The 10,503-nt window shown below is 43.6% G+C and overlaps 1 protein-coding gene across 2 annotated transcripts in view; it reads right to left on the minus strand.

Annotated features, from left to right (window-relative positions):
• Positions 1-508: 508 nt before the first annotated feature.
• The window catches only part of TNFRSF10A (TNF receptor superfamily member 10a), a 33,578-nt gene continuing 23,583 nt past the window's right edge, over positions 509-10,503 (minus strand). The window contains exons 8-9 of one of the 2 annotated variants that reach the window (XM_032288527.1): positions 10,015-10,087; positions 509-1,018 (exon numbers count right to left, since the gene is read on the minus strand). In XM_032288527.1, coding sequence (XP_032144418.1) covers positions 684-1,018; positions 10,015-10,087 — 408 coding nt within the window. In that variant the 3' untranslated portion in view covers positions 509-683. The remainder of the gene's footprint in view (positions 1,019-10,014; positions 10,088-10,503) is intronic. The other variant, XM_032288528.1, reaches the window with a different exon arrangement.

The raw sequence follows: 10,503 nt of genomic DNA on the forward strand, positions 1-10,503 counted from the left end.
GGACTTATTGGAGGAATTAATGCATGTGACAGGGAACGTGAGAGGTTCCACGACAGCCCATCTGCACAGTAGAGACCCTGGAATGCTGGAAGCAGGGCTCAATTCAGTCCAAAAGCCTGAGACCCAAGGAAGCCAAGCCAATAGTGTAATTCTCAGGTCAAGGCCAAAGTTCTTAGAACCTCGCGGCGGGGGTGGGGGGCAGGGGGGCGGCTACTGGTGTAAGCCCTGGAGTCCAAGGGGTACAGATCCTAAAGTTCTGATGTCCACAGGCAGAAGAAGAAACGTGTCCCAGCTCCAGGAGATCAGATGGATTTGCTTTTCCTTTTTTTCCTTTTGGATGGAGTCTCAATCTGTCGCCCAGGCTGGAGTGCAGTGGTGCAATCTCGGCTCACTGCACCCTCCACTCCTGGGTCTCAAGCAATTCCCCTGCCTCAGCCTCCTGAGTAGCTGGGATTGCAGGTGCCCGCCACCACACCCGGCTAATTTTTGGTTTTGTTTTTGTAGAGATGGGGGTTTCACCATGTTGTCCAGGCTGGTCTTGAATTCCTGACCTAAAGTGATCCACCTCCCTCAGCCTCCCAAAGTGCTGGGATTACACGTGTGAGCCACTGCGCCCAGCTAAGTATTTATTTTAAATAAACGTTTAAATAACCTAAAAAGTATTAACACCTAAGAGGAAGCCTCTAGTAAAACGAGACTTTTTCAGAGACATGGGCAGCACCTGTGCCATCTTCCTGGTAGATGAACTTTCCAGAGTTCACGAGGAGGTCCTCAATCCTCTCCTTTGCATGTCTCTCTCCCAGCATCCCCAAGGCATTCAGCAGGGTGTGGATAGAGGCGTTCCGTCCAGTTTTGTTGACCCATTTCGTCAGCATTACATACAAGGCATCCCTTGGGCCTGCTGCCTCAGCTCTGGCCACGCAGATCTCATTTTCCGTGAGGTCCAGCTCCCTCATGAGCTGATCCCAGGAGTTAAAGGGCACGTTGTCTGTAAAGTGGTGGAAGCACTGCCTCAGAGCTGGGTGGAAAAGGCCACAGAGACAGCCAGGTGAGCTGGGACTCAGAAAGGACAGAGGATCCCACATCAGACCCAGAACCCAAGGGAGAACCTGGAGAGCCCCCTTCCTGGGCAAACCTGTTGCTCCATTGTACCCCCACCTTCCATCCACAGGGGCCCGCTCATGCTGCCTGGCCTCCCTGGTACCCAAGGTGCAGAGAGGCATCAAGGTCAGCAGAGAATCTGTCCTCAGAGAGGGCTGAGAACCCACCCGGGGAGGATGGATGGATGCTACAGAGGCAGAAAGCAAAGTGGGTGAGAGCTCAAGGGAGGGAGAGAGCGTGGCTGCAGTGGGAGCTCAGAGGAGGGAGGCTGCCTGGGCTGCACTTCCCACGGGAGCAGGTCCCAGGGCGACCACTTCTGCATTTGTGAAAAGTGCAGGGTCTGGGGCAGGGGACCTCTGTTTACACCCAGCTCAGTCTCATGCCCTGAGGCTGGGGCAGAGCTAGGTGGGGGCAGGCAGACCCTGAGCAAGAAAGGAACCTGAAGACAAAGCAACCCTGCCCACATCTCAGGACTACCAGGGATTAAATGGAATGCGATGTGTGTGCACACCACCATCCACAGGGATGGAAGGGACCAGGAATACTAGACTGTTTTCTAACAGCCTCATTTAAAGAACATAAAAAGAAGTGACATTTATTGTAATGTATGGTATAATTATATGTAAAATATAATTGAATATGGGATCAATATACAAAAACTGAAACCCAATTGTCCCATAGGAAGGTTTTTTTTGTTTGTTTTTTATTTTTTTGATAAACAGAGATTGACCCTTCTGGTCTTAAACTGCTTGAAACTTTTATTTGTTTTATCTGAATTACTTCCTCAGGAAAGACCTTCAGGCCTCTCAAAAAAAGTATCAAAGAACTGAAACTCACCAGATGACTACATCCAGGCAGTGATGGAATGAGGGACCCCTCATTCATCTTGATTATTTCCTTCCTGCATCCTGGTTCCTACTTCTTACACCTTGTTACATTTCTTGCCTGCTACATAAAGCCCTAGTTTTAGTGGGTCAGGGAGATGGGGAGACTGAGCTTCCGTCTCCTCTGCTGCAGCACCTGTTAAAGTGGTTTGGCAACACTCATGATTTCATTGAATGGCTTTCTGTACAGCGAGCAGCAAGACCTAGACTAAACCCCTGGTGTTTTGGTAACAGATTTTGGTTCCCTGACTAGGGAAGTGTTGCTCATGGCTCTACTGCCATGGCCAAGGAGTCTCAGAAGCCCCCCTAAGCAATTGCCCCCCTAATTTTGGCTGGAGGTGAGTTTCAGTCTCTCTGTGGTCCCACTGTAGCTGGCCCCAACCACATTCCTGATTACCCCAGAAGAACTGCCTTTGAAATTTGACATTTGCATCTGGATAGGTGATTGTGCTTTGTGGGCTCAGACACAGGCTCTGCTTTTCTCAATGCGGGAAATTTTTAAAGGAATTTTCATTTGCAGGCTGAACAGGCCCAAGTGACTGTGAAAAGGAAGCACCCTGACTCTTTCAGTTTGGATACTCTTGGGGGTTTGTCTGTAATTGTGTGTTGTGTTGGGGAAAGTGAGTGTCTTTCGTGGGTACCAGACAGCAGGACTGGTTCCTCTGGATTTGAGAAATTTGAAAGAAATTTTTGGCCGGGCGCGGTGGTTCACGCCTGTAACCCCAGCACTTTGGGAGGCCAAGGCAGGCGGATCACGAGGTCAAGAAATCGAGACTATCCTGGCCAACATGGTGAAACCCCATCTCTACTAAAAATACAAAAATTAGCTGGGCATGGTGGCGTGCACCTGTGGTCCCAGCTACTCGGGAGGCTGAGGTAGGAGAATCGCTTGAACGCAGGAGGCAGAGGTTGTAGTGAGCCGAGATCTTGCCACTGCACTCCAGCCTGAGCAAGACTCCATCTCAAAAAAAAAAAAAAAAAAAAAAGAAAATTTTGTTGGCAGGTTGATCAAGCCCAACCAGTGAGGAGAGGAAGCACCCTGACCATTTCAGTCTGGATACTCCTGGGGCTGGTCTGGTGTTGCAGCAGTTGGATTGTGTTTTGGGGATTACCTGTATGTGTTTGGTAGTGTCATGGGAAATTAGAATTCAGTAAACTTGGTATTATTGTGTAATACTGTTTGGCCCCCAAATTGGAAACTGGAGTTTGCTGCTGAATGAGAAGGTGGGAAGGAGTTCCCTGTATTGAGGCTCTTACATTGCTGTTCCAAGCAGGGCTGGGCCAGGTTAGTTGTTTCTAGGTGGTGGTGTCTGTAATGCTGCTTGACCGCAGTGTTCTTTGGAGTCTGAGGAGGTTTGGCCCTTAAAAACCAAACTGCCACGGCAACTGCTTTACCTAAAATTTTGGTTCACACCTTCACTGCATTACCTATTGGGACTAACAAAGTTCAGCCATGTGAACATATTTGTAGACTGGTGAGTTTATATTGCTCTCTCGTGGCCAGAGTTCAAAGGTAAAAGCTATTGGGTCTTTATGTGTTGTGTGTATAGGTCTAGATGCGTTTATGTGTATGTACATTTATACTATCATTATCATTATTTGCGACGGAGTCTTGCTGTTGCCCAGGCTGGAGTGCAGGTGCAGTATCTCAGCTCACTGAAACCTCTACCTCCTGGGTTCAAGCGATTCTCCTGCCTCAGCCTCCTGAATAGCTGGGATTACAGACATATACCACCACACCTGGCTAATTTTTGTATTTTTAGTACAGACGGGGTTTCATCATGTTGGTCAGGCTGATCTCGAACTCCTGACCTTGTGATCCACCTGCCTCAGCCTCCCCCAAAGTGCTGGGATTATAGGTGTGAGCCACCGTGCCCAGCCTGTACATTTATTAAGTTACCTGTTGTGTCTACCAAATTGACTTATAGGTAAGAGAGTGCTCGTAAATTAAGTCAGTCAGTCCAAGCAATTTTCAAGTTCATGTGACTTAAGTAAATCCTTACTAAACAAGCCGGCTTTAAAATTATTGGCAAAATAAAAAAAAAAAAGAAGTATCTCCAGAATTGTCAGCATGCCTTTTTGTCTGGGTTTTATATTTGTCTCTGCTAGATATTTTGAGGTATCAGTTTGGCACAAAAAAATTGTAAGATTTTAAATCCAACCAAAACCAAATGATCTTTGAGTCAGTTTTTTGCTGAGTAAGATTAATTTAATGAACAGTTGAATCTTCTCAGTTATTGGTGAAAATGCCTATATACTAACTTTGAAGCTCTTAAGTGAGCACCTAATGGTCACTGGCTATTAAAAAAAATGATTGGCAGGGTGCGCTGGGTCACGCCTGTAATCCCCGCACTTTGGGAGGTTGATCGTAAGGTCAGGAGTTTGAGTCCTGCCTGGCCAAGATGGTGAGACCCTGTCTCCACTAAAAATACAAAAATTAGCTGGGTGTAGTGGCAGGTGCCCGTAATCCCAGGTACTCGGGAGGCTGAGTCAGGAGAATCTCATGAACCTAGGAGGCGGAGGTTATAGGGTTATAGGGTTACAGTGAGCCGAGATGATGTCACTGCACTCCAGCCTGGGTGACAAAGCAAGACTCCGTCTCAAAAAAAAAAAGATTGACAAGGAAATAACTAACTTTAAATGATGGTGTATAATATCTCAATTTTCAGATGCAATCTGGATAAACTTAATGAAAGAACTGAGTAAATGTAAATGAATACATGTTTTAAGTAATCTTTTCATGTAACTAAAAATCTTAAAATTACTTTTGATGTTCATCATTGGATATCTGAGTCATTTCCAATTATGAAAGTTACAAACACAAGGAAATACATTTCTAAAAATTGTGGAATTGTTTTCTTTTCTTTTCTTTCTTTCTTTTTTTTTTTGAGGTAAAGTCTCCCTCTGTCACCTAGGCTGGAGTTCAGAGGTGCACTCTTGGCTCACTGCAACCTCCACCTTCTGGGTTCAAGCGATTCTCCTGTCTCAGCCTCCCAAGCAGCTGGGATTACAAGCGTGTGCCACCACACTCAGCTAATTTTTGTATTTTCTGTAAAGACAGGGTTTCACCATCTTGGTCAGGTTGGTCTTGAACTCCTGGCCTTAGGTAAGCCATCACACTTGGCCAGAATGGTTTTCATCTATAAAATGTTAATATCTGATTTCTATGCTAATATCAAGATTTCTTGCTTTCTAGGGTTTCAGTAAAATTTACGGTTACTACAAATAAAAATTATAGTTAATATGTAATTGGGTGTATAAAACAGGCCAAAAAAGATGTGTTATTAGTGAGAAAGAGAATAATTTTGTCTAATTCAGAAGTTACCTAAAAGTTAATTCAAATTATGGACTTGAAAAAGATGATTTATGAAACAAGGTAGTAATAAGCCAGTTTGTAGGGAAGAGAGATGTAAAGAAAATTATAAATATGCCGGGCGCGGTGGCTCAAGCCTGTAATCCCAGCACTTTGGGAGGCCGAGGCGGGTGGATCACGAGGTCAAGAGATCGAGACCATCCTGGTCAACATAGTGAAACCCCGTCTCTACTAAAAATACAAAAAATTAGCTGGGCATGGTGGCGCGTGCCTGTAATCCCAGCGACTCAGGAGGCTGGGGCAGGAGAATTGCCTGAACCCGGGAGGTGGCGGTTGCGGTGAGCCGAGATCACGCCATTGCACTCCAGCCTGGGTAACAAGAGCAAAACTCCTTCTCAAAAAAAAAAAGAAAAAAAGAAAATTATAAATATGAAGATGTACTTCTGGTAAAGAAAGTTAACACGGAAAAGATAATAATTTTGTATGAGAAAAAATCTTGTACAGTAATTTTTTCATCCTGGAGTAAAATGACTGGTTATTTAAAGAAGAGAAGGAGGAAAAGAAAAAAACCTGGGACTGCGTGGAAAGCCCAGGCATGTCACAGATAGTCTGTGTAAATTACATGTAGTTTTTTTCTGTTTCTCTGTGTGTCTCTTTTCATGCACCTACAGAGAAATAGAAAGCTGAAAAAGTTTAGATAATAAAATATTCTTTAAAACCCAATAGAAGATTGGAGAAATTTGGCTAATTAACATTTTTATAGTTAAAGCTCTTAGTCTTGATAAAGATAAAATAAGAAATACTGTAAAGAAATGCATTGGCAGTTTGGCTTTTTTTTTTTTTTTTTTTTTTTTTGAGATGGAGTCTTACTCTGTCTACAGGCTGGAGTGCAGTGGCACAATCTTGGTTCACTGCAACGTCCGCCTCCTGGGTTCAAGTGATTCTCCTGCCTCAGCCTCCTGAGTAGCTGGGACTACAGGCATGCGCCCAGCTCATTTTTTTGTATTTTTAGTAGAAAAAGTGTTTCACCACGTTGGCCAGGATGGTCTCAATCTCTTGACCTTGTGATCTGCCCACCTTGGCCTCCTAAAGTGTTGGGATTACAGGCATGAGCCACTGCGCCCTGCTACAATTCTTTTTTATTATAGTTAAGCATGAAGACAGATTTAGTGTAGAGCCAAAAATTTTGCATACCTGTTTGCATTGCTCCACACTGTATTTGCCATTGTGCATAGATAGCACTAGGACTCAAGTACTTACTGGCCATGTGTAAAGTGAGTTTCATGTCTGCATTGCTCCACACTGTATTTGCTATTTTGCATAGGTAGCACTAGCACTAAAGTACTTTTACTGGTCATGTAAAGTGAGCTTCTTAATTACTCACATACATGTTTTCATTGCTTCACACTATCTTTGCTATTTTGCATAGGCAGTGCTAGTACTAAAGTACTTATTGACCATGTAACTAACGTGAATTTCTTAATTGCACAAAATATATAGTGATATTGGTGGACTCGAAAATAATAAATTATGTGTCAGGAATCAAATATCCATCATGTCGGTTTTCTAAGGCTCTGGGTAACAGTGTAGCCTACAAAGTAAGCTGAGTAGCAGAAAAATTTGGGGTTGCTGTTGTGTTCATTTTTGCTTCTAATTTTCATTTATTTGCTGTTTGTTCTCCTTTGGGTTTCACTTACGTGTCTCTCTCTCTCTTTCCATATATGCATATAGTATATAAAACCATTGATGTTTTTGTTTCTAATGGAAGGTTTTTATTGGGTTCTATGAACAGTCACTTGGTTTCCTATGCATTGCCAACATTCCATTCTTTGCTCTATTTATCTAAAGTTCCTAAGCTACATTTGTCCAGCTTTCAAAAATTGATAGAGGACACCAGCCATTTAAATTTTGGTTGGTTTTCCTTACCTCTGAGGATCGAGAGAGCTACAAGAGATTTAAGGTCTGGCAAAAAATAAAAATAGGCCGGGCGCGGTGGCTCAAGCCTATAATCCCAGCACTTTGGGAGGCCGAGGCGGGTGGATCACGAGGTCAAGAGATCGAGACCATCCTGGTCAACATGGTGAAACCCCGTCTCTACTAAAAGTACAAAAAATTAGCTGGGCATGGTGGCGTGTGCCTGTAATCCCAGCTACTCAGGAGGCTGAGGCAGGAGAATTGCCTAAACCCAGGAGGCGGAGGTTGCGGTGAGCCGAGATCGCGCCATTGCACTCCAGCCTGGGTAACATGAGTGAAACTCCGTCTCAAAAAAAATAAAAATAAAAATAAAAGACTTATTTTTACAAGTTCTGAGCAGAAATAGTACATTATGTATTTTGCTATTTGGAAACATAGGTGAGAGCAGAAATGTTTAAATGGTGTTTATTTCCAAGGTAATTCAATTTAGTCAATAATTTGAATTGATTGCAAATGTCCAAGAGAGACATATTAGACTTATTAGTTATTCTAGAATTATGCAGGAAGCACTGTCACATCTGAGGTGAGGTTTAGCTTCCTTCGGGTTATGTGTACAGAGATACGTTGTTAATATGTGTTCCGAGATTCTACAACATTCCTGAAATTCTGAGTTGTCTTAATATATATTATCAGTAATAATTATTATGTAAAATCATTGTATGTCACAGAAATAACCAAACTCCCTTGTCTATTGTGTCTTTGACTATGGCTGTCCTAAGATTTTGTCATCCACAATTGATGTTTTGCTTTGATCCATCTAAAAAAAAAAAGTGACTTCTAATCAGCTACAGTCCAGGGCTTGCTTTTATAGGGGAGTTCATGAAAATGACTCTTGAATGAAGGTTTCTGATAACTGTGGAGATTGCTGTCATTGGATTACAGAGAAAACTTCTAGTGCAGTCATTGAAAGACCAATGTCTGCCCAGGCACAGTGGCTCATGTCTGTAATCCCAGCACCTTGGGAGCCAAGGCAGGCGAACCACTTGAGGCCAGGAGTTTGAGACCAGCCTGGCGAACATGGCAAAACTGTCTCTACTAAAAATACAAAAAATACCCAGGTGTGGTGGCACACATCTGTGGTCCCAGCTACTCGGGAGGCTGGGGCTTGAGACTTTCTAGAACCCAGGAGGTGGAGGTTGCAGTGAGGTGACATCACACCACTGCACTCCAGCTTGGTGACAGAGTGAGACTCCATCTCAAAAAAAAAAAAAAAAAAAAAAAGACAGAGTGATGTGTTCATAAAGATTGTGATTGTTAACCAAACATGAAGCAGGGCAGGAGTTGATTGCCAAGGCTGAACTAACAGAGGACTGAAATAATTTTTATGGCTCTAAGTATACTTTAAGTATATTGATTACTTGTGTAAACAGAATTTGAGGCATGTTTCTCTCTCTGCCTAATTTCTCCAGAATTTGTAAACTATTTGTGACTATTAATCCACGGCAATGTGTTTGTTTGTATATGGTCGATAACAAAATGTTTTCTTTTACAATGGAACACAGTTGGAGAAAATGGTTATTTTCCAAGAATTTTGATTGCAAAGTCCTTGTGAGAGGTTCCAACAAAGCCAGCTTGGGAGAGCCTCTGTGGACAGTGAGTTTTGCTGTACTTGGTGTGGGTAAACAGGCCATGTCTATGGAACTAACCTATTTTGCAGGTACATTGGTCCCACCATAATTTGTCTTTGGTGGAAGTGGGGCTGAGAGAGACTGAGATCCAGAAAAAACACAGTCTTCTAGTATTAGATTAACTTTTGACTCCTGGGTGGCCACGAGGTCACCCACAGTATGAAGCTTCCCACAATGCCCCTCTTCAGCCATGGAGCAGCCAGAAAGATCCAGGACCAGATTCCCCATGACTGGAGGACTAATAAATAGGAAGAACTGAAATCAACCCAACAGTTCCATCAAAAGGGTTTTTGTTTGTTTGTTTTTTAAATAAACATAGAAATTGACCTTTCCGTTGTTAAAGCTCGAATCTTACATTTGTTATATCTGAATTCCTTTTTCAGGAAATGACCTTCAGGCCTGGGAAACTCACCAGATCACTATAACCAGTGATATGCTGGACCCCTCCTTCATCTTGATTGCTTCCTTGCCCCTCCCTAGTTCCTGTTTTGTTACACATTGTTACATTTTATCCCTACTCCATAAACCCTTCCTTTTAGTCAATCCTGGACATGGATTTGAGACTGAGCTCTCCTCTCCTTGGCTGCAGCACCCAATTAAAGCCTTCTTCCTTGTCAATACTTGTCTCAATGATTGGCTCTCTGAGCACCAAGACCTAGACCCAACCTCTGGTGTTTCACTAACAAAATAATGAGTGAAATATTTTCCACTCTTTCTTGTATCAAGTCTTTGGCATTGGCATATTGTTTATACAACAGTGCTGCAAATTGGGCTTAGGCACAGATCAAGAGCTCAATTAGCCCACTGAAGTCAGCGGTGCCATGCAGGAGAGGACAGCCCCTCAAGAAGTCCTGAACAGCAAAGGAGAAGAGAGGAGGTGAATGAGGGGATGGACGGAGTGGTTAGTGCTGTCAATAGGGTGCAGAGAGGATGAGGTAGAGTGAGGAGAAGAGACAGGAGAAGATAATTTAGGGTCTTGATGGTCTGTAACATAGAACCCCCAGTTTCTGGCATGGATTGCTCTGGAAGAGCACTCTCTGCAATTGGGACACCAGTTAGAACATTGTCCTTAGTCCCTCCATTCCTGCTGCATCTCCAGGAGCAAAACACTTACTCTCAGTAGGGTCAGCACCATTTGGTAGAACCAGCATCCTTGTCCTCTGAGACCCTTTATCTTCTGCCGGTCTCTGTAACACACAATGGGGAACGCCTTAGTCTGAGTCAGGAGTCCTGCAGTCTAGTACTGACCCTGACCACCAGCCAGCCCTGAGACCTGCAGCCTGTCACTTTCCCTCTTGGGTCACCATGGAGTTGCAAAAAAACCCTCTGGTCCCCCACAGCTCATAGCCACTCTCCATTGCAGGCATTACCACCTCAGTGCCATCCCCTGTCAGATCAGCAGTGGCATCAGATTCTTAGGGGAGCATGAACCCTATTGTGAACTGTGCATGTAAGGGGTCAGGTCACATGCTCCTTATGAGAATCTTATGTCTGATATGTCACTGTCTCCCATCACCCTCAGATGGGACCATATAGTTTTGCAGGAAAAAAAAAACAAAAAAAAAAAAAAAAAAAAAAAAAAAAACAAGCTTAGGGCTCCCAC

Source organism: Sapajus apella, unplaced genomic scaffold, assembly GCF_009761245.1.
Source record: "Sapajus apella isolate SASKATOON/1434 unplaced genomic scaffold, GSC_monkey_1.0 scaffold21, whole genome shotgun sequence".
Lineage (NCBI taxonomy): Eukaryota > Metazoa > Chordata > Mammalia > Primates > Cebidae > Sapajus > Sapajus apella.